This window comes from Scyliorhinus canicula, chromosome 12, assembly GCF_902713615.1.
Source record: "Scyliorhinus canicula chromosome 12, sScyCan1.1, whole genome shotgun sequence".
Lineage (NCBI taxonomy): Eukaryota > Metazoa > Chordata > Chondrichthyes > Carcharhiniformes > Scyliorhinidae > Scyliorhinus > Scyliorhinus canicula.
In genome coordinates, this window is record NC_052157.1 from 104,802,242 (window position 1) to 104,826,565 (window position 24,324).

The following is a 24,324-nucleotide window of genomic DNA, read 5'->3' on the forward strand; positions in this document are numbered from 1 at the left end:
TTTGGATTCCTGCCCTAGGTTCATACTATATAGAAGGAGGCCGTTTGGTCCATTATATCTGTGCTGACATTTTGAAAAAGCTATTCAAGTACTCGCACTCCCTCTGTTGTTTCACCAAATCCCTGCAGTATTTCAATTATAGATCAAAGGTTATTATTGAATCTGTTTCCACTACCCTTTCAGGCTGAGCATTCCATAATATTACAATGTTTAGGGCAGGATTTAATGCTCTCCTCTGTGGTGAGTTTGCTGGTGGGAGCATCTAATTGGGCAGGAGTGTGGCGAGTTGGGCAGCACGGTAGCATGGTGGTTAGCCCAATTGCTTCACAGCTCCAGGGTCCCAGGTTCGATTCCCGGCTTGGGTCACTGTCTGTGCGGAGTCTGCATGTTCTCCCTGTGTGTGCGTGGGTTTCCTCTGGGTGCTCTGGTTTCCTCCCACAGTCCAAAGATGTGCGGGTTAGGTGGATTGGCCATGCTAAATTGCCCTTAGTGCCCAAAATTGCCCTTAGTGTTGGGTCGGGTTACTGGGTTATGGGGATAGGGTGGAGGTGTGGGTTTGGGTAGGGTGCTCTTTCAAAGAGCCGGTGCAGACTTGATGGGCCGAATGGTCTCCTTCTGCACTGTAAATTCTATGACTCTAATTCTATGAGTGGGGACCATGTCACCTTCCCACTTCTTTCCCGGTTCATTCTGGGGTAGGGAGGCTCACAGATGGCTTTCCTGCCCAGCCACCATTTGAGGTCCTTAATGGGCAATTAATGGCCACTTAAGGCCCTCATCCTGCCTAGCGGGGGATTCAGGTTTGCTTGCAGACTCCCTGTGAGGGTCCCTCTTTCAAAGATATCGGGAAGTGGGGGCCCATCTGAAAGGCCAATACCACCGCCCACCCTGAAGCTCCCATCCCAACATCACTCACCTTGGCCTGGGTGCCTCTGTGATCCTGGGCCTCCGCTAGGTGCAATACTAGCAGCAGCCCCGCCTCCCCACTGGCCAACATTGTGAGGGCGGGCTTGCCCACCTCTGAGGTCCCTGATCCTAGGGAAGGCGGCAGCTTCCCAGTTATGTGCCTGAGTAGCATTTAATACAGTGGACATTCCTCATGGGTTGGCAGTTGTCCCCCCCCCCCCCCTTCCGCGCGCCCCCCCCCCCCCAAAAGTACCATTCTAGTAAATCACCAATTTGCAGTAACCAAGACACAAACAGCCCATGTGTGTGCATGGGAGGCAGACCGATGGGCCCTGGAATTGTGCAACAAATTCTCTTGACAGATGCTCAAATGGCTGAATGGTCACAATGAGATGTTGGTCACATTTCGATTATTACAAAGCATTAGCAAGTGGCCGGCGACACCACAGTGACAGCCAGACTTTATTTCATTGGTGTCTGCTGTTAATCGCGTTGCCTTCCTGTAAACTCTTCTGGAATGCCAGAGCCGAGTAAACATGGGAAGGAAACCTTGGCGAAAGTTACAGAGTGTGCTTCCTGTTTTCCACCAGTACCACTGCCTCCTTATGCATCAGGAGCAGGATCTGATCATTTAAACTTGTGTATTTAAAGAAACATTTCTTTATCGTGCTAAAACAGATCCCTCCCTTCAACTCTCTTCCAGCTATGCTGTGTGCAGAATAATGGCCAGTTAATGGTTCAAGGCTGTGTCGCTGGTGAACCATTCAGTCACGTAGCCTGCACTGTGTACCACGTACGTGCTTCCAAATCCATCACCTCAATCACAACCTTATTGTTTTCATTTTGAATTTTATGTTCCTAGCTTCACGTGGCAATAGGTCAACATGTCAGTAGGTACTTGATAACTGGACGTGTGAACTCGGAACATTTGAGTTTCAAATTGGTTAAAGGTAGTCATATTGCGAACAACACATCAGACTCCCACCGCCCCCCCCCCCTCCCCCTTTGACTCAGCGCATAAGGGAATGCTATGGGAGATCCTACCTGGGATCGAGCCCGGGTCCTCAGCGCCATGAGGCAACAGTGCTATCCACTATGAAATGAAAATGAAAATCGCTTATTGTCACAAGTAGGCTTCAAATGAAGTTACTGTGAAAAGCCCCTAGTCGCCACATTCCGGCGCCTGTTCGGGGAGGCTGGTACGGGAATTGAACCGTGCTGCTGGCCTGCCTTGGTCTGCTTTCAAAGCCAGCGATTTAGCACTGTGCTAAACCAGCCTCTAACCATGCCATGCCACCGTGCCGCCCCCCAAGCAGCATCTCATCTTCGGGTTGGGCACACGGTACAGCCCTCGAGACTCAATGTTGAGTTCGGCAAATTGTGACCTTTCTCCCCCCCCCCCCCCACCTTAAACCTTTTTAAAAAAAAAATATCCCATACATTTATTGCCTCAATGTAACCTCCCCTCCCACACCAGGTCATCTGTTTTTGGTTCTTCCAGTTGCTACATTTTGTTGCAATCTGTCACAGCGACACGTTAATATCAAACACATACTCCCTGTGGTGGTATGATTAGCATAGCTGCCTGCCATTGGTGCAGAACACCGGCTTACCATTGGCCCTGGTCGGTCATGTGCCTCTCGATCGATTGGTTGAGACCAGTCATGTGACGGCTCCCCGATTGGTCGAGAGGCTGAGTTAACCCCGCCTCCAGGCAGGGTATAAATACCCAGTACTCCTGGCGGTTGTCCATTTACTGTAATCGACCGCAGGGCTAACATCTAGCTGATTAAAGCCATACTTTTGTACAGCAACTCGTCTCGCGTTCAATTGATGGTACATCACTCCCCCACGTCAGTTCTGCTGAAGAGCCACAAGGACCCGAAATGTCAACTCTGTTTTTCTCTCTCCTTTCAGATGCTGCTGGACCTGCTGAGTTTTCCTAACACCCCTCTGTTCTTGTTGCAATATAAATGAAAAATGTTTTCTCTCTCTTGCATAGTCAACGAAACTAAACAGCCAGAGGCTATGCTGTACTGTGTAGTGAAAGCTCTTGTTAAAGGATTGTGCTCCTTCAGTACCCCACTGGAATATCAGTCTGGATTACCAGCCCTTGAACCTCTGCATTATCGAGAATGAGGGTACGCCTGCAGTTAAGCAATAACACAGCAGGGAAGTAGAGTTATGTGCTGGAAGTATTCCCAGCGTTATAAATGAGATGTGCTTCTGTATTGGAACACGATCATTACACAGTGCCCTCGTGGAGATCAGGGTCTGAGTTTATTCCATTTTTAGAGATTTCTTTTGGTTGAATGACATGCTGCTGTAATCTAACCACGCAAGTCAAACTGGGCTATTGCCTTGGGAGATCCACACACTCATTCTAGGATTTGCTTTGCTGCTACTCAATGGGAAGCTCCATGGCTTTTGTAAATTGTATTGTTAGTGAAAAAAACAAAATTGATCCGTTACCAAGACTTAGTGACCTTCTGTAATATTGTGGCTGCGGGGTCAGAAAATCTGTCCTTTATTTTGAGCACTTTTTCAGCTATTTTACTGCTAGGCTGCATTCTGCGAGTCTTTAAATCAGACACTGCAGCTCACTGAGTAACTGCACACTCGCTCACACTCGCACATTCTTTTTTTAAATAAATTCAGTGTACCCAATTAATTTTTTCCAATTAAGGAGCAATTTAGCATGGCAAATCCACCTACCCTGCACATCTTTGGGTTGTGGGGGCAAAACCCACGCAAACACGGGGAGAATGTGCAAACTCCACATGGACAGTGACCCAGAATCAAACCTGGGACCTTGGCGCCGCGAGGCAGCAATGTTAACCACTGCGCCACCGTGCTGCCCACATTCTCACACACACACATACTCACACTCTCGGACTTATTCACTCACTCACTCATTCATTCATTCATTCATTCACTCACACAGGCATTCTCTGACGCACTTGCTCACTCACCTCACCTCCCTTAGCTCACCTCACTCACTTGCCTATACTCTCATTCACTCTCTCACAGTGAGGAAGATGCTGCAGACCTTTAAAAATGGTGGCTGGAACCGAAATGTGGAAGTTCTGCCCCTATTTCTGACATGTCCAATTTTTTGCCACTAGGGGAAATGCTTGGGTGTGGTTCACATGGAAGGAAACTCAGGCTCAGTTGGACCTTTTGAACTGATTTCAAACAGACCCCATGTTGGTTATTTCAAGGACCTTAACCCACTGTGTGGGATCACTGACAAATTGATGGAGTAGATGTAAATGCTTTTAAAGGGCAGAAAATCTGTATAGCTTTTATGATTTGAAGTTTTTTTTAAAAATACCCTGCTCTTTTAAACTTATAGCCGGGGAGGCAGTGGCATGGTGGTATTGTCGTTAGACTAGTAATGCAGAGATTCAGGGTAGTGCTCTGGGGACCCAGGTTCGTATCCCACCATGGTAGATAGTGAAAATTTGAATTAAATTTAAGGGGCCTCACGGTAGCATGGTGGTTAGCATCAATGCTTCACAGCTCCAGGGTCCCAGGTTCGATTCCCGGCTGGGTCACTGTCTGTGTGGAGTCTGCACGTCCTCCCCGTGTGTGCGTGGGTTTCCTCTGGGTGCTCCGGTTTCCTCTCACAGTCCAAAGATGTGCGGGTTAGGTGGATTGGCCATGCTAAATTGCCCGTAGTGTAAGGTTAATGGGGGGATTGTTGGGTTACGGGTATACGGGTTACGTGGGTTTAAGTAGGGTGATCATTGCTCGGCACAACATCGAGGGCCGAAGGGCCTGTTCTGTGCTGTACTGTTCTATGTTCTAAAACAAAAGGCTGAAGCTGTCGATCAGTATTTAAAAAAACCTGAGGGTTAAAAACAGCCTCTGCTGGACTGCTTCGATTAACAGGTCTTCTGCTCCAGGTTAGAAAAAATCATCGCATCTGTTTGTACAGTCTCAATAGAGTGCTTTGACATTTCCCAAAGGATTATTATTATGTTGTTATGAATGCCTGGCTGAGTTTCAAAACCTAAAATTATCCCTGCGAGGGGCACCCACTCTGGTGGGGTGGAGCCTGGTAGAGCGAGCAAGATGAGTTCCACTGAAATTGACTGCCATCTTTAAAGGGAGCCTCAATCTGCCCTGAAAATAAACATCCCCTATAGGCATGGAAGACCCTCCCCCAAAAAAAGCATCAGGGCATTCTCCCCACCCTTCACCAAGCGAGCATGGGGGCTTTTCCTTCAAAGACATTGCCCCCCCCCCCCCCCCCCCCATTTCACACGAGGAGGAATCCCCAATGGGGCTCCCCCGGCAGACCTCCTCTGACATTGCCAACCTGTGCTATGTCTTGCACCACCCAGGGGTATACCTATCTGTGCACCCCTGACCTAGTCATCATGACTGGTTTTCATTTTTGAAAACCAGCAGCAATTCATGCTGGCGTGATATCACACTGGCTGCATCGGACGACACGGTGAGCGTGGAAGTACCGGCATTAAGCCCTATAATATTCTAATTTATTATAAAATATGCTAATCAGGCTAGTGCCCTTCTTGGGCGTAAACCTTATCACCATGTCTTCAGAGGGGATGCGGAGAAGATACCAAAGTGAGATGTCACCATCGCAAGTCCTGTTTTGGCCCTCTCGTGAGACTTCAGAGCTATGCCGGGATTTACGCTTGCGGCTAGCCTGGCCACTCAATCGCGGCCACGGTCTGACTCACACAGTTGTGCGCACACACGATCTCTCAGGTGCATGCATCGTCTTGTTGCACATACACACGCGGGCACACAGTCGCACACCTGCACGCTCGCACACAGGCGTATAGTCACATGCATACACAGTCTCTCCCTCTCACACACACACACACACACACTCTCTCTCTTTGATATACATACACTCCCCCAGATGCACAAACTTACTCGCACTCATGCCTCTCCCTCTCTCTCATGCACACACTATTTAGAGTAATTTGAAGTGACAGATAAAAGAATGTTATTGGCCCTGCCTCTTGTTTCATTGATTGTGTTAATTTGGGATTTGCAGCTTTAAACTGCCAAATTAAGTTGTTCAGAATAACGTGGCTATTTCAGCAGCATCTCATTCTGGGATACCAATCCCCAGGGAGTGCAAAGCGAAAAATCATTAACTCCCGTTGAAATCAATCTGCAGCTTTCCTCCTGAAAGTAAACACAGGCAGTGATTGGTTTGACCTCTTGAGGATTGTCATCCTCAGTGGTCCTCTTATTATCATTTTCCACCTGGTGGGTGGAATTTGTTGGACGATGATGCGGTGACAGGGGGCCTGTGTCTCCACTGATCTGATGGTTGGACTCGCTTGGAAACAGCCATAGCTCAGTGGGGAGCTCTCTCACCTCTGAGCCAGAAGGATTGTGAGTTCAAGTCCCACTCCAGAGACTTGAGCGCACAACCTAAACCAGTACGTTAATGTAATATTGAAGGTAGGGTTGCCAACTGTGATTAAATGTCTTGCTGGAGGTCTTATCAAATGATCAGCACTTCCGCGCTCCAGCCATTGATTGACCAACACATCCATCCTTGTAATGTATGGCCTTCCTACACCAATTGGAAAGCAAAAAGGCAGGGGCAGCATGGTGGCCCAGTGGTTAGCACTGCTGCCTTACGGCGCCGAGGACACTGGTTTGATCCCGGCCCTGGGTCACTGTCCGTGTGATGTTTGCACATCCTCCCCTGTGTCTGCGTGGTTTCCCCCCCCCCCCCCAAACCCCTCCACTTCCCCTCCACTTCCCCTCCTCCATGGAGGTTAATCTTCAATCAACCTCCAGGCCAATTCTGGAGAGTTGGCTCCCCGAGCTGAAGGTGTGCTACACTGACCAAGGTGCAGCCTTTTTGGATGAGGATTACAACCGAGGCCCCTGTCTGACCCCCTTAGCTGCACACAATCTGTCTCTGTGATCGTAAAAACAGAAAATTCCAGAATCTCAGCAGGTCTGGCAGCGTTAACTTTCAGATTTAAATGATCTTTCTACTGCGTTTCTCTCTCCCCAGACGCTGCCGTTTCTGCTGCGTTTATCCAGCATTTTCTGTTTTTGTTTCAGATTTCCAGCATCTGCAGTACTTTGCTTTTATCTGTTGGTTTTGGGATAAATATTGGCAGACAACACCAGGGAGAATCTGTGGGCTTATCTTCAAATCATGCCAAGGGATCTTCCGTTTCCAGCTGATAGAGTAACCAGGACCTTGGTTTAACATTAGTGATGCTGTAGTTGAACCAATGCCAGCCAGTGATTGATGTGCGTAATAGTGTCACACGTGGTGAAGCACAAATAAGAAATTGTATGATATTTATAGCAAATTTGATATATACCGAGTGTTACAGGGATCGAAAATTGGTGTGGAGTCTGGAGCCTGTGTTCAACATTTACTGTACTAACTGAGCGAAACCTCCATGTTTAACACCTTTTTATTTTTTCCCTTCTTTCCCAGTTTTCATCTGCTGTTTCATGGTGGCCACCCCGATCTTCGGTTTCCTTGGCGACCGCTTCAACAGGAAGTTCATCCTGAGCTGTGGGATATTTTTCTGGTCGGCCGTTACCCTTATCAGCTCCTTCATCACCAAGCCGGTGAGTTAGTGTTACTGGGGCAGTAGCACACCTCCCATTTCAAGGACGGGGCTATGTAGACTTGCTGTTAGGTAATTTGGACATTATGAATTCTCCCTCTGTGTACCAGAACAGGCGCCGGAATGTGGCGACTAGGGGCTTTTCACAGTAACTTCATTGCAGTGTTAATGTAAGCCAACTTGTGACAATAAAGATTATTATTATTAAGTTTTATTGAGATATGTCACTTGCTCCAGAACTGTTTAATTCCTTTTTAACTCTTCTCTCCCCCACCCCGACCCATCCACTCTATTGCTTTTGACTCCTTTTCCTGTAGGTCCCAGTTTTCTGTTTTCCTGCCCCACAGTCCATTATCCGTCCATTATCTATTTATCAGTCTTGACTATTTGGCTTTGGGAGGTGGGCTGTGGCTGACATGCCAGCTCTTGTGTGGCCTCCCCTGACTTCAGTGGGGGCAGGAGGGGGGGTCATTGCAGAATCTTAACATTTATGCCTCCCTGACTCCGAGGCTGTGTTATTGCTCACCCTTCTGCACTCCCCCGTAAAGCGCCCCAGAGCAGCCAAAGAAACACTGCCCCCTTCAGAAATACTTGATTTCAACTTCATTACGGAGTATAGATTGGCAGATGGCACCTCGCAGATCTTGACCATATTCTTTACCGGAATCAGAAGGTCATGAGTTAAAACTCCAGAGTGCAGCACTGGAGGCTGACACTTCAGTACGATTCTGAGGGATAGCTACACTGTCGGAGGTGCCATCTTTCAAATAAGATGGCTATGAATACCGCTGCATGCCCCACCCAACATTCTTCCCTTGATTCATGCCATCAAAAAGAGATTGACTTGCACAATCATTTGTGGGATCCTGCTGTACAGGGAGTCACTGCGCTTTAACCCATCAGGGTTAGTTTACGCTGCCTTCGCCTGACATGAATGGGCCTCAAAATGGAGTCACCAATGATGCAGCCAGCTCCATTTTGAAATGGGCCTACTGTTGGGTGTCAAACCCCATGCCTGAGTCATGCGATAGACCTCTTTCTGAGATAGACTCCACGGGACTCCAATCATCATTTTAGGTCTTGACAGCTCCCATCCTGGTCAGTATATATATATACACCTACTTTCGGAGGAGTTAAACTATAGGAGTGATGTGGAGATGCCGGCGTTGGACTGGGGTGAGCACAGTAAGAAGTCTTACAACACCAGGTTAAAGTCCAACAGGTTTGTTTCGAATTTGAAACAAACCTATTAGACTTTAACTTGGTGTTGTAAGACTTCTTACTGAACTATAGGAGGAGCAGGAGATTTAAATGAGGCAGGGGCTTCAAAATGGCGGGTGCTTCTGGAAAGCGTGGCGAATCAGTGTGCTCCCTTGGATGAGTCTTCCAACAGTTAAAGCCTAGCCCAGTGCAGTAATTTGGTCTGCAACATCTCTCAAAGCATGAATGAGAAATACGATTCCCTTTGTTCTCTGCTTTTTCAAACTATGATTTCCTGAAAATAAAAACTTGCTTCGATCTGCGTGCATTTGAACTAAAACATAAGCTGTTACAAATCATTTTTTAACCAAACCACAAAAATGAAGATGGAGTGATTGTGTCTGTTGGCGGTCTGCTGGAGATGAAGTGCCTCAGCTTGAAGAGGGTTAATAATTACACAGGAAATGGGATGATCAAGTAGAAAGTCGCGGGGGGGAGGTGGGAGAGGTGGGGCTGAAGGTTTAAGGTTTATCAGTCTCAGAATCACAAATCCTTTTGGATTGTCATTAAAGCTATAGGGCACAAATTGGAAAGTTTTGAGCTTTGAAATGGCTTCCAAACATCAACAAGGCCTCTTCCTGCTTTTGAAGAATATGGTCTTGAAAAGGCAAATGAAAGATGAGCTCCTCCTTTCTTTAATGCCTCAATAAACAGAATACAAGCTAATAACATCTCCACACAAGAAAAATAGACACTTGTTTCCTCAGGGAGGGAATGTTGGAGTCAGTTGTGTTATGATTTGGTGAGTTCCCAACATTCCTGTTCCACCTTTGTGTGTCTTCAGGATGAAAGAGTTTTGTCAGTTCTATAGAGCACGGTTGTGAGACACCTGATTCCCTCCAGCCCCCCTCTGTCCAAACGAGCCAATTGGAACAGCGCTGTGCAGCGGTCTCTATTAAGGGGCAATTTAGCATGGCCAATCTACCTACCCTGCACATCTTTGGGTTGCGGGGGTGAGAGCCACATAGACACAGGGAGAATGTGCAAACTACACAGGACAATGCCCAGGGGCCGGGATCGAACCCGGGTCCTCAGCACTATGAGGCAGCAGTGCTAACCACTGCATCACTGTGCCACCCCTCGCCCGCCATATTCCTTGACTCCTTTGCCTATCAAAAATCTATCCAGCTCTACCTTGAGTAGATTCAATAACCCAGTCTCAATCACACTCAGGGCAAGAGAATTCCACACGCTATCAACTCTTTGAGAGAAAAAAAAAAATCTCCTCATCTCCATTATAAACAGTAGACTTCTTGGGCGGGATTCTCCGTCGGCCGACGCCGGAATCGGGAAACATGATTGGGCGGAGAATCGGTTTTGACGCCAAAATCGTGACTAGGGCCGGTTTCACGCCAAATCTCAATTCTCCGGTGCCTCGACAGTGGCGTCAATGCATTCCACTCTGCACGTACAGTAACACTGTTGCCAAATAATTAGCGGGCCTGACCCGCTATTCTCTGGGGCATCCGTGATGCTCCACCTGAACTGGGGCGAATTCCCGATGGCGAATTCACTTATGCTTTTAAAAATCAGGAAACGGGCGCCTTGGTTGCTGAGGAAAAGAGCGGGGGTATGGAAAGTGTCCAACATCGCCATTGCTTGCTGACAGTTTGGGGAGGGTTGAGGGGAGTGGCGGGGGGTGGGCTGTGGGTCGGGGTGGATGGGCACAGATCACCATTGTGACCACTGTCCCCCCCAGGCCACCCCCATCGGTGCCCTCTGGCCCCAGCCGACCTATCAGGGGGATGGACGCACTCCAGTGCAACCAGTGCCATCTTCTACCCTATCATATCCCCACGGTTCCCATGTGAATAAATCGCTTCTCCCATTTGGATCTTGACTGTTAGTTATTGGTATTTTCCTCCCTCTCGTATTTTTATTGTCCCGAAGATTTCTCTCCTGGGCTTGCTTGCAGGCGAGTCTGGGAAAACTCATCCTTAATTCCGGGAGGCTTCCATGACATTCTGAGTAGTTTAGAAACCCCACTGCAGGCTTTGCCTGCAAGCTATCTAACAGTCCCGCAGTGATTAAATGCTAGCCTCACCTCACATTCTCTTTAGGACTGGCAGGGAGAGCAACGTTGTTAAGAAAGAGGAATTTGCATTTACATAGTGCCTATCACAACATTCCAGCGTGTGCTTTACAGGCAATGAAGGATTGTTGAAGTGTAGTTGTTATAATATGCCCGGATCTATAGGCTAGGCTGGGGGCAATTGGTTACCCCGTGACTCGAGGAATATGAGCTCCCCCCCCCCCCCCCCGCCCCCCTCAGAGTCATGGGGGAACCAATTGTCCCCAGCTGATAGGATCCGAGCAGTTATAACAGTAGCCATTGTTGGAATGCAGGAAACGCAGTGGTCAAAATGTGTGCAGCGAACTCCCCCAAGATGTAATGCGATAATGAGGAGATGACCTGTTATTGTGCTGCACTGAAATAACAGCTGAAATCTCTGCACAGGCTGTGGACTTGGAGGTGAGACAATTATCATCGACAAAATGTCGAAGAGGAAATTAGCAGGATCCTACCCCTTGCCAACATCCTCGGGTCAGGGGTTATGTTGGCCTCAATGGTGACTGCATCAGGTCACATAAGATCATCAGAAATAGGTTCAGGGGTAGGCCAGCCTGCTCCGTCATTGCACAGCATCATGACTGATTCGATTTGTGGCCTCAACTCCACACTCCGCCGCCCCCCAACCCTCTGCAACCCTAACTCCCCCGTCTGTCAAAAATATATCTCGGCCTTGAATAAATCATTAAACCAGCGTCCGGCACTCTCTGGGGAAGGGAATTCCATGGAGTTAACGGCACACTCCCTCGATGGCTCAGTTAGTCATTACATGACTCGGGAAGGTTAATGGTTCTGGTTGTCTGTGTGGCAATAGAAGGGAAGGGGAGAGGACTGGCCCAACTGTGCTCGCCTGGTTCCCATGGTCAAATAGCTTGCTGACTGTTAGTGCTGAGGAAAACGATACATTGGTCAGAGCTTTCTGTGTTCGCCAAACTCCAATTTTCCTGCCCGTTACATAAATGGGGGGAAATTCACATGCTAGTGAGTGTACAAGAGGTAAATCTCTGCTCCCAGATCTTAAGGAGAAGGGACAAGATGGCCGATGTGCATGAGGTTATACCTTCAGGGGAAGGGGAACATTGAGAGCAACAAATATCCGCATGCGCTGAAATGAGTTGGACTGTGTGCTCCTGTGGGGAATTTCAGCCAAGTCCAGTGTGAAGTGCCTTGGAGTTTTTGGAGGGTTCACTGAGGAGGGGAATGGATCTAATATTTAGGATGTCCTAATGTATTGGGCATCACCTACTTGTAGATGGCAGGGCAGGGGGAGTAATCAGACATTGTTCTGTTAAAGCTACTTTCCTTACTGTAGAAGGGTCACAATCCAGAAGGAGATAATTCGGCCCATCATGTACGTACCAGCTCTCTGCAAGTGCAAATTGGCTTGCACCATTTTCCGCCGATATTTTCTCCTCAGTTCACTCCTGAAAGCAACAAATGAATTTCTCTCCACCACACTCTCTGGAAGTGCATCAGGTCCTAACCTCGCGCTGCAGAAAATACATCTCCCCCATGCCCCCATTTTTCTTTTGCCATTCTGTTTAAATCCATTCCCTCTGGTTCTCCTGCTCCTTCCACCAACGGGAACTGTTTTTCTCCAATTTACTCTGTCCAGACCTCTCATGAATTTGTGGCTCCATCAAAATCTACTCTCAACCTTCTCGGCTCCAAGGAGAACTAATGTTTCCAACTTCTCCGATTTATCCATGGAACAGAAGTTCCTCGATCCTGGAACTGTTCTCAAATTACCTATCTGTATATTAAACCTCTAAGTTGCACTTCAACCTGAATGCCTACCTTATTTTAATTATATGGTGTGTACATTAAATGGTGCATACATTAAATGATCGGTCTAGTCCTAAATAAATCATAAACCCATTCCTTTCTTGGAAGATTGCCCTGCAAGCTTCAAATTTCCATTTTACTCCTGAAGCCTTTCAAATATTCATGGCATTTTGCCAAATTGCTTCTTAATATAAAATTCTGAATCAGGACAGAACTGAACATATTAATTTTTCCTTTGTCTAAAGTATTGTCTCAATTTCAAATCGCCCTGCTGCCAAGCTGTGTTTGTGCAATGTTACCTGTTCCTGGCTGATTCTGGGCTGGGCAGGACCATCAGTATTTAATGTGTGCCGGCTGCTCTGACCCCTGAGGCAATTATTAAATAATGCCCAAACGCACCTCACTTCAAAATCGTATGATCTTGTGTCTGAATACTGGCACCCAATATTACCCGTCTAATCCAAACGTGTAGGAAAAGAAACTAATTTCTGCCCTGTGAATTTAACCCTTACACGTATCAAACGGGGTAATCCAGGCTGTTACTATTTGACAGCATTATTATTATTTTTACATCATGAAGACTGAACGATGTTGGTCAATGTTTACCCCTGTGCTCGCTGACCTCCCCCTCTGCCCAGGCTTTGATTTTAAAATACGTGTTCAATGCTTTTAAATCTTTCCACGACCTCCCTATCTCTGTCTTCTCCTCAAACCCGCCAATTCTCCGAGGTACCTGTGCTTCCCCCAATTCTGGCCTGTTGATTACCCCTGGATTTGAATCGCTCCGTAACTGCGGCTGCGTTTTCAGTTGCCAAGACCATCAGCTTGGGGATTCCCTCGCTAAACCTCTCCCCTCCTCTGCTTCTCTTTTCTCCTGTAGATTTCTCCTTAAGGTCTATCTGTCCGGCCAGGTTTTTAGGTCATTTTTATCCGAATATCCTTGATGTGACCTGGTGTCAAATGTCTGATAACGCTTCTGTGAAGTGCCTCGAGGGGTTTGACTACGTTAAAGGTGCAATTGAAATGCAAGTTGTTGTTGTAATGTGCTTGTTGTTGAGGTCTGGTGAATAACTCTGGGCCAAGCAACTAACTCGCTCTGTTATTCCCCATGGAATTGTTTGGCACTTGATCAGTAAAAATTCCAGATAGGTGTGCAAATGGAATTTTTGCCAAATTCCCCTCAATAATTTGGCAACCAATCGGATTTCCCCAACATGTTCATTCGTAAACATATGTACACGGGAAACAGGAGTAGGAGTGGATTACATGGCCCATCGAGCCTGCTTCACCATTCAATACAATCATGGCTGATCATCCAAAAGACTCTGACGTAGAGAATTCCGAAGATTCAACCCTTCGAGTGACGTCATTCTTCCGGACCTCAGTCCTAAATGATTGGCCCCTTCTCCTGAGACTGCCCCCCCCCCCCCAATGTTTTCGATTCCCCGACCAATGCAAACAATCTCTCAACCCTATCAAACCCCTTCAGAATTTTTTACGTTTCAATGAGATTGCCTCTCATTTTTCTAAACTCCAGAGACTACGAGCCCAATTCACTCCACCTTTCATCCTGAAGGAATAGAATTAATGATCTGAATGGTAGTTCGCTCATCCTTTAATTGGAGAAAGCAGCAGAAGCTGATTAAAGTCACAGTTTCACTGTACAGTCACGTCACGTTAGCAAATAACCTTGAATTGTGTGACTGTGGCTGTATAGGCTTGTCATAAAGTGTTAGGCTTTGTGCCAGGACAAAGTGGGAGCCCACGGCCCCCAAATTCTGCAGGCTTGATATTTAACTGATGGTGTCATCACCATTAAAGGCAGTTTGACAAACCTCTCACTAAACTGCGTAAAAGTGCAATTTAGGCCGAAGTGTGTCATTTTGTCACATCACATATGTACGCAGAAATCGTAATAAAGATCAGCCTCAACCACGCACCCTTGTCCCCCAACAAGGGCAGTTCCCTTTTAAGAGGCTGTGAACTGCACTCTTTATCCACGGGCTCTTCCTTTATGCAAAATTCTCTGAATAGGACCGTTCCTTACACATGACGATCTATCCTAGTGAATCTAATTCTAGGTTAACGCCATCGGTGGGGATTTGAACACACCAGAGAAATGTTCATTACTGATGGAGGGATTAAGTCCATTGATTGGATTTTTGTCATCGTTTTAATAATGAGACCGAATCTCACAGCTACACTTAATCTCTTGGCTGCTATCATAGAATTATACAGCACAGGGCAGCACGGTGGCACAGTGAGTTAGCCCTGCTGCCTCACGGTGCCGAGGTCCCAGGTTCGATCCCGGCTCTGGGTCACTGTCCGTAGTGGAGTTTGCACATTCTCCCCGTGTTTGCGTGGATTTTGCCCCCACAACCCAAAGATGAGCAGGTTAGGTGGATTAACCACGCTAAATTGTCCATCAATTTGAAAGAAAATTGGGTACTCTAAAAATTTAAAAAATAATTATACAGCACAGATGGAAGCTGGTCAGCCTGTCCTGCCCGTGCTAGCTCTTCAAAAGAGGTATTCAATTAATCCCTCCCCTTGCTGTTTCCCCATAGCCCTGCAAGACATTCCTCTTTGTGTATACATCCAATTTTCGGTTGAAAATTACTACTGCTTCCACTAGCCTTTCATTCCAGATTATCCGTATATACTCTTTTTTTTGTTGAACATTTCCCCTCTAGTTCTTTTTGCTCGTTCTCGGAAGCCTGTACCCTTCAGTGGAAACAATTTCTCCCATGAACATCCAGCCTTGAGAAAACGTAAATGTCAAAACTCAGAAGTCCATCGCTAGAAGCCTTCAGAAACCAGGCCAGGGATATCAAGAGCTTGCGACATGAGACAAAGCAAAACATACTGCAGAGCAATTGGCACAAGAAGTGTGCAATTTGTGCGAAAGTGTTTCTAATTCCTAGTTTTATCTAAATGCAAGCAGAACCAGACGGTGTGGGTTTGGCCCACTAATTATATTCTCTTCAAGAAGGTGAAGATCATGGGTTCCGCGGAAGAGCCTTGGCTAAAACCCTGTGGGGAAGATGGGTAATTCCGGAATAGGATCATATGAACAAAATGGAGGCCATTCGGCCTTTCAAGCCTGTACTGCCATTCTGTGAGATGATGATGTTTGATTTGCGTACCAAATCTATTTATCTGCCTTCACTCCCCACCACACCCATTCCTGAACATTTCAATCGACCTCCAGCATCCAGTCTTTTTGGGGAGAGAGTTCAAGATGTTTACTCCATTTTGAGTAGAATATTGCTTCCTGATTTAATTCCTGAATGGTCTATCCCAGTTTTTAAGATTAAGACCCTGGTCCAGTAGTAGAAATAGTTTCTCAGTACCTAGCATACCAAATCCTGTCATAATTTCAAACAGCTTTGATCGGGTCAACCCTCAATCATCTTTACTCAAGGGAATGTAAACTTAACCCATGCAATCTGTCCTCTTAATTATACCTTTAATCCCCAATAGCATTCCAGTGATGCGACGCTGCACCGTCTCCTTTGGCCAATATATCCTTCCTGTGGTGTGGGCCAGGATCTTCCAGCTCTGCCGAAAGTCAGTGGATTTCTGGCTGGTCTGCTGCTACGGGTCATCGTTTTAATAATGAGACCGAATCTCACAGCTACACTTAATCTTGTCATAATATACACCAGTATATCATGGTGCAGACATACACTGATGGACACACACAGGGAACAATCAACATGTACAACCACCGCAGCCAATCACCAGTTAGAATACACACACTATAAAGGCAGAGGGCATCATTGTTCCCGCTCATTCTGGGTGCTGCCTCTCAGTGTAACAACAACTCATCCAGCCCAGCACAGACTCGCACCACGTGCTGAGAGAATCAACTGGTTCGGACAAGGCTTAGGCCTCTAGTTTAAGTTAGCATCATTTAGACCAGGGGTGGGCAAACTATGGCCCGTGGGCCGCATGCAGCCCGCCAAAGGTCTTTATGCGGCCCACCAAGTCATTTTTTAAAAAGAATTTTTTTTTTTTTTAATTTTTTTTTTTTAATTTTTAATTATTTTTTTTAAGGTTAATGGGGGGGGCTGTTGGGTTACTTACTGGTATAGGGTGGATACGTTGACTTGAGTAGGGTGATAATTGCTCGACACAACATCGAGGGCCGAAGGGCCTGTTCTGTGCTGTACTGTTCTATGTTCTATATGAGGCACCCAGAATCATAACCGGGTGAAGTAATTATTTTACTTAATATACTATGCGGCCCTTTAAAATTGTGAATTTCTGAATGTGGCCCTTGCACGGAAAAGTTTGCCCACCCCTGATTTAGACGCACAGTCATCGTGCGTCAGTTAAAGTTAGTTAATAAAATTGAGTTGAACCTTCACCAGTGTTGGAAGTGTCTGCTCATCTCTCAAGTCTACACTAGCCAACACATCAAATCTCTTGGCTGCTATCATAGAATTATACAGCACAGGGCAGCATGGTGGCAGAGTGAGTTTTTGTCATCGTTTTAATAATGACACCGAATCTCACAGCTACACTTAATGTCTTGGCTGCTATCATAGAATTATACAGCACAGGGCACCCCGCTACGGGTCCCACCACAGCGGGACCAAAAGATCCCAGCTGTTGGTATCCAAAACTGGACACTTTACTCCACACGGGGCTTGACAAAGACTATGTACAAATAAAACGTGGCTTCTTCCCCGTTGCATTCCAGCCCCTCCACAACCTCAACTTGCATTCAGATAGCACCTTTCATACAGTGAAATACCCCAGGCCACTTGCTGGGCATGTTATCGGACAAAAAGTGACATTTGAGCCCCGTAGGACAGGCGACGAGAAGCTTGGTCAAAGTGAGTGCATGGGATGTTGACTCATGACACCGGGAGCATCCCGCCGCCATGGTGACCTCAGGGTAATGTGTGAGACTGACAGTGCTCCCTGCTCCTTGTTAAATGCAAAATCAGAGCACTTCCATATTGGAGATGAGAATCTGTCAAGTGGCCGTATCTGAATCGTCACAAATTGTCCACAAATCTAGAGTTGGTTGTCAAACTCTGCCAGAGGACCAACCGTTTGCCTCTTTATTAAAAGGCGGGAGGGCTTCAAGGGGTATAAATAAATTCATTAACTTCAACAATAAGCACGCTTGCCATCCCCCCTGAAAAGCTCTTTAACTTCAACAACCTGCAATATTATAGCAGCTGTGCATAAAGAAATGGCCCAAGTGACTGGTGAGTTCTGCAAAGTCACTGCTTGATAATCCCAGCTTTGGAGCAGCAAATAGTGAACAGGTTGGAAAGCCTAAGTATAGGCGTTACCATCGGTAACACCAGTCCTCGACAGTGCTGGAATGCCGGAGCTCTTGTTTGACAGACACTCGTGGGAAAATTCCAGCAAGAATTAGACTGAGATTTGCATTGTTTGATTTGGATAAGTGGAAATATTTGATGATTGTGTCACCTTCTTGTATAATTTGCCTACTCCGCAGAACTTCTGGCTGTTTCTTATTTCGAGAGGTTTGGTCGGTTTTGGTGAGGCCAGTTACTCCACAATCGCTCCTACCATCATTGCTGACATGTTCACCAAGGACACCAGGACCTGTATGCTGTCCTTCTTCTACTTTGCAATTCCACTGGGAAGGTATCAATGTGTGTCTCTGTCTTCTCGGTTAACATTCGCGCTTGCAAAAGTTCTGTGCTTTTTGAAATTCATTCTGAAGACGTGGGCATCACTCTCCTTTATTGCTCATCCCCAGATGCCTTTTAGAAGGTGGTAATGGGCCACCTTATTGAAATTCACCTATCCCTTGTGTTGTAAACATTTGTAGAAAATCTTTGCAGCTTTTTTAAAAATTCTCTTATGGGGTAATAGTGTCGTCGGCAAGGCCAGCAGTGCCCATTCTTAATTGCCCGAGAACTGAGTGGCTTGCTGGGCCATTTCAGAGGGCAGTTAAGAGTCGACTACATTGCTGTGGGTCTGGAGTCACATGTAGGCCAGACCGGGTAAGAACGGCAGATTTCCTTCCCCAAAGGACATTAGTGAACCAGCTGGGCTTTTACAGCAATCAACGGTTGTTGACATGGTCACTGTTGCTGATGTCAAGCTTTCTATTCCAGATTTCATTTTATTAATTGAATTTAAATTCTGTCAGCAAGTAGTTAAAATTCAACCACAATGGATTTATGAATTTGTGAAACCGATTCCGCTTGTTTTCTACCAGCCCCCCCCACCCCACTGCCCACAGATTAATTAAATTAGCCCCTCCATTCAGAGACTCCTATTTCACAGAGACCTCCCCCAAACCCGCCCTAATCAAGCAAATGTGAAATCCCGACAAAGGACCTGAACCCCCCCCCCAAAATACCAAGCACCTCTTGGCTGGCAGCTGTCCTTTTTTGTAAAATTTAGAGTACCCAGTTCATTTTTTTTCCCATTAAGGGGCAATTTAGCTTGTTCAATCCACCTACCCTGCACATCTTTGGGTTGTGGGGGCGAAACCCATGCAAACACGGGGAGAATGTGCAAACTCCACACGGACAGTGACCCGGGGCTGGGATCGAACCCGAGTCCTCACCACCTCGGTGAACGAGGATCCAGTCCCTTATGTGCGCTCAAGTGATGCCGCCTGAAGATTTTGGGGTTTATGTTTTGCAGTAACACTACTGAAATAATGTTTCCTGTCCCCCTCGTTCACAGTGGACTCGGCTACATTCTCGGATCCTGCGTGACACAGGCCTCTGGGGACTGGCACTGGGCACTCCGGGTGAGAGTTCAACTCTTTCTATAAGCTTTCATTTGTGCAATATCTCATTTTGGATTTGGGACATATTCGAGGTCTGTGCACTTGCTGTGACCTATATTGCTGGAATGTAGGTCGAGCTGGAGATGGGGACGTATCATTGTGGAAATGGGCCTTTAATTTCTACTTTCTGTTCCCATGGTAGTCATAGGGGAGCTGCTTCTAAAACGTGAAGTCCAACCCCCTGGCACAAGGTTTAAAAACCTGCCTCCAGTGTGTGAATCTTCCCAGTCTGTGTGGCCTTGTCTGGCCTCGGGCATGAAAGATACCTTTGTGGGAAATCTAATCGACTGGAATAATTCCCCATTCCCTTGCTGAGCTGAAAAGGTGAAAATATCTGCTTTGGATCTTGCTCTCCATTACTATATGATGACCTACGCTGCAGTGAGAGAGACTGCTGCATTAATTAAGAAAGACCATGGCTGAGATGCCATCTCCCCGACCGTTAAATGCCCCATAACTATTCATTGTACAGACTCACCAGTGAAGGATTAGCACTTCAGAAAGGTGAGGAGGGCAGCAACAATTGAGCTGCCCAAGACCTGTGCCATTAACATCAACATTCAGACTCATGCAATACATCAGATTATCTGCCAGGATTTACTGAGATAGCAGCTGGAAAAATCCCAGTATATTCACTTCTCAATCAATACCACTAAAGCAGATAGCTGCTCAATTATCTTTCATTTATTCTTTCACGGAACATGGGGGTCACTGGCTAGGCCTTTATTACCCATCCCTAATTACCCTTGAGAAAGTGATGGATTATCTGACTTCCTGACCTACCGTAGTCTATGTGCTGTAGGTACACCTACAGTGCTGTTAAGGTGGAAGTTTCAGGATTTTGACCCAGTGACAGTGAAGGAACAGCCAAGTCAGGATGGGTGTATGGCTTGGAGGGAACTTGCAGGTGATAGTGGTGTTGTTCCCATGTATCTGCCACCCTTGTCCTTGTAGGTGGTAGAGGACGCAAGTTTGGAAGGTGCTGTTGAAGGAGCCTTGGTGAACTGCTGCAGTGCATCTTGTAGATGGTACAGCTGCTGCTACTATGTGTTGGTGGTGGATGGGGTGCCAGTCAGGCGGGCTGCTTTGTCCTGGATGGTGTTGAGCTTCTTGAGTGTTGTTGGAGCTTCACTCATCCAGGCAAGTGGAGAGTATTCCATTACACTCCTGACTTGTGCCTTGTAGATGGTGGACAGGCTTTGGGGAGGCTGGAGGTGAGTTACTCATGACAGTTTCCAGCCTCTGACCTTCTCTTGTAGCCACAGTATTGATGTGGCTGGTCCAGTTCAGTTTCTATATCAGTGGTAACTCCCGGAGTGTTGATATCTCGTGCGGTTTGTGGGAAACTCACTAATTGGCTTCTGTGATTCCTACATAACAGGAGGGACTACATTTTAAATAGTATTTAGTTTGAAGAGCTTTGAAATGTTCTTGGGAAATGGAAGGCATATTCTTTCTTATGTGGTGCAGTGGATACTAAAGTGACCGTATCTGTTAAAAGCAATGACAAACAGAGCTGTACTTCCAGCCCCTGATCAGTGGATTTTATGTGGATGGCTAATTTCCCATTACAGGAAACCATAATCTAACCATTGGAAAGTACAAGTTCTCCTGCACCGTGTGCTAAACCCGTGACAACGAACTTAAGCCTGTTTTGTCTTTTGAAGCATAAGAAACAAATTTCAGTGGGAGACCCTTAGTGCTTCAGAGGCGTTTGATTAAAGCCGAGTGTTCGGCTGTGTGTCTCCATAGATGTTGCAGCCTCAAGCCAGCACTGTGATCTCTACAAGCTCCTGTGAGCCATAGAATTAATGGAAGGAGTCAGTCCCACAGGGGGTTGGGTCAGGGATGGTGAATGTACAGGCCCAGTGTGCTCTCTACTTAATCCTATTTCCTCTGCATGTTCCTTGGCTGTTCTTGCCGCCTTGTTTAAACTGATTTTTTTTTCTATGGTCACAAACAGGTAACTCCAGCCATGGGCTTTGCTGCAGGGACCCTCATTATCTTGCTCGTACCAGAACCAAAGAGGGGGGCAGCGGAACAACACATGGTGCAACTCCGGGCCAGCACCTCGTGGAGCAAAGATATGAAGGCCGTGGTTAAGATGTAAGATACAATGTTGTGTGAGAATTGGATGAGCACCTAATTCCAACCCTTAAACAATAACACCAGGGAATGTTTGAATGGTGAGGGATAAGTGTGGAATGGCTCCGGCAGACTGCTGGTCTCCCAACCTGTTTCCCCTCACTCCCTTCCCTGTCACTCCCCTCATCCACACTCCCCTCGCTATCACTCCCCATCTACCTCCCCCACGACATTCCTCATCTCTCCCCCCATACTCTCCTCACCGTCACTCCCCTCACCCACACTCCCCTCGTTGTCACTCTCCATGTCTACCCCACATTTCTCATCTCTTCCCCCCCCCACATTCCTCATCTCTCCTCTCCCCATATTCCTCATCTCTCCTCCCTCACTACCCTCCCTATCACTCCCCCACCTACCCCTCACTTCACTACCCCCTCCCCCCCCCCCATTCCCTGTCACGTTCCCACATCCCCCTGGAGGTCAGTGGGAGCTGCACCCAGGATCTCCTGCTGCTGCCTGTAGGTAGTTTGAGCAGTTTAATTGGTGGTACATTTTTTTGGCATATTTACTGAAACATCAATTGTCTGGCCATGCGCAAATGTTCATTGTTCTGATTATAACTAATCAGCAGTCACTATAAATTGTAATTAAGATATTTAATAATAGCATGGTACTTATCCTTCATTGGAATGCATGGGTGGTCTATTTTTAAAAAAATTTCCTCCTCGCGCTCATTAAGAAGAAACACACAGCAACCTCCACATTCAGTTTTAATGCTGTTTTAGCTCCCGTCTTGTGATTGTCACTGGGAGCAGTTTTAAGGAGTGCCACTACTCCCAGTCTTAAATCCAAACCACTCCCCCTAAAGTGCCGGCTTAACTGATTTAAGGGTCAACCCCCGTTCTAGACACCGTAAATCATATTGCCATTCGTACCCTGGGCACCAGTCTATAATAATAATTTTTTTTTAAATTTAGAGTACCCAATTATTTTTTCCAATTAAGGGGCAATTTAGCGTGGCCAATCCACCTAATCTGGGGTGTGGGGGCGAAACCCACGCAGACACGGGGAGAATGTGCAAACTCCTCACGGACAGTGACCCAGGTCTATAATAATAATAATAATAATTGCTTAGTGTCACGAGTAGGCTTCAATGAAGTTACTGTGAAAAGCCCCTAGTCGCCACATTCCGGCACCTGTTCGGGGAGGCCGGTACGGGAATTGAACCCGCGCTGCTGGCATTGTTTTGCATTGCAAGCCAGCTATTTAGCCCATTGTGCTAAACCAGTCTAAAAAGTGTTGGCAAGCTTTTCGACAATGTGGGGCATCGTGTCAGATCCTGGACGCGTGCTAATTCTGTGAATTGTTGTTTATTCCTCTTCTCACAACCACTGACGGCCCAAAACCACTGGGATACTGAGGGAAGGTATAGCAACTTCAGTACGATGCCATTGGTATGAGCACAAACCAGGATGAAGCCTTGGACCTTCATAATCTTTAAGATTCACAAATGTATTGACTACCCCTGCTCAGTAGGTTGTGCTCTCACGTGGTGTCAATAGGTCATAGATGTGAGCCCCACTCCTGGAGTGACCTTGACAGTACTGAGGAAGCGCACACGCTGTCAGAGGGTCAGTACTGAGGAAGCGCACACGCTGTCAGAGGGTCAGTACTGAGGGTGCACTGCACTGTCAGAGGGTCAGTACTGAGGGAGTGCTGCACTGTCAGAGGGTCAGTACTGAGGGTGTGCTGCACTGTCAGAGGGTCAGTATTGAGGGAGTGCTGCACTGTCAGAGGGTCAGTACTGAGGGAGCACTGCACTGTCAGAGGGTCAGTACTGAGGGAGTGCTGCACTGTCAGAGGGTCAGTACTGAGGGAGCACTGCACTGTCGGAGGGTCAGTATTGAGCGAATGCCGCACTGTCAGAGGGTCAGTACTGAAGAAGCGCATGCGCTGTTGGAGGGTCAGTACTGAGGGAATGCTGTACTGTCAGAGGCTGGTTTAGCTCACTCAGCTAAATCGCTGGCTTTTAAAGCAGACCAAACAGGCCAGCAGCACGGTTCGATTCCCGTACCAGCCTCCCCGGACAGGCGCCGGAATGTGGCGACTAGGGGCTTTTCACAGTAACTTCATTGAAGCCTACTCGTGACAATAAGCGATTTTCATTTCATTTCAGAGGGTCAGTATTGAGGGAGCACTGCGCTGTCAGAGGGTCAGTACTGAGGAAACGCACACGCTGTCGGAGGGTCAGTTCTGAGGGAGTGCTGTACTGTCAGAGGGTCAGTATTGAGGGAGCACTGCACTGTCAGAGGGTCAGTACTGAGGGAGCACTGCACTGTCGGAGGGTCAGTACTGAGAGAGTGCTGCACTGTTGGAGGGTCAGTACTGGGGAAGCGCCCAAACTGTCGGAGGGCGAGTGCTGAGGGAGCGCTGCCACGTCAGAGGGTCAGTGCTGAGGGAATGCTGCACTGTCGGAGGGTCAATACTGAGGGAGCGTCAGCATCGTCGGAGGGTCAGTATTTAGGGAATTCTGCACAGTCAGAGGATCAGTACTGAGGTGCACTGCAGAAGTCAGAGTTGCCATCTTTCAAATTAGATGTGCTGTTCCATCTGCCTCCTCATCGGGCATAAGAAATTCCCAGATTCTATTTCTTTTTTTAAAATAAATTTGGAGTACCCAATTTATTTTTTCCAATTAAGGGGCAATCTAACGGGGCTAATCCACCTACCTGCACATTTTTGTGTTGTGGGGGCGAAACCCACATAAACACAGGGAGAATGTGCAAACTCCACACGGACAGTGACCCTGAGCCGTGATCGAAACTGGA

The 24,324-nt window shown here is 47.1% G+C and overlaps 1 protein-coding gene across 1 annotated transcript in view; it reads left to right on the plus strand.

Annotated features, from left to right (window-relative positions):
- LOC119974615 (protein spinster homolog 2-like) overlaps positions 1–24,324 on the plus strand; it is a 128,176-nt gene that overhangs the window by 67,137 nt on the left and 36,715 nt on the right. The window contains exons 3-6 of the mRNA XM_038813648.1: positions 7,364–7,500; positions 18,098–18,249; positions 19,306–19,372; positions 21,375–21,517. Coding sequence (XP_038669576.1) covers positions 7,364–7,500; positions 18,098–18,249; positions 19,306–19,372; positions 21,375–21,517 — 499 coding nt within the window. The remainder of the gene's footprint in view (positions 1–7,363; positions 7,501–18,097; positions 18,250–19,305; positions 19,373–21,374; positions 21,518–24,324) is intronic.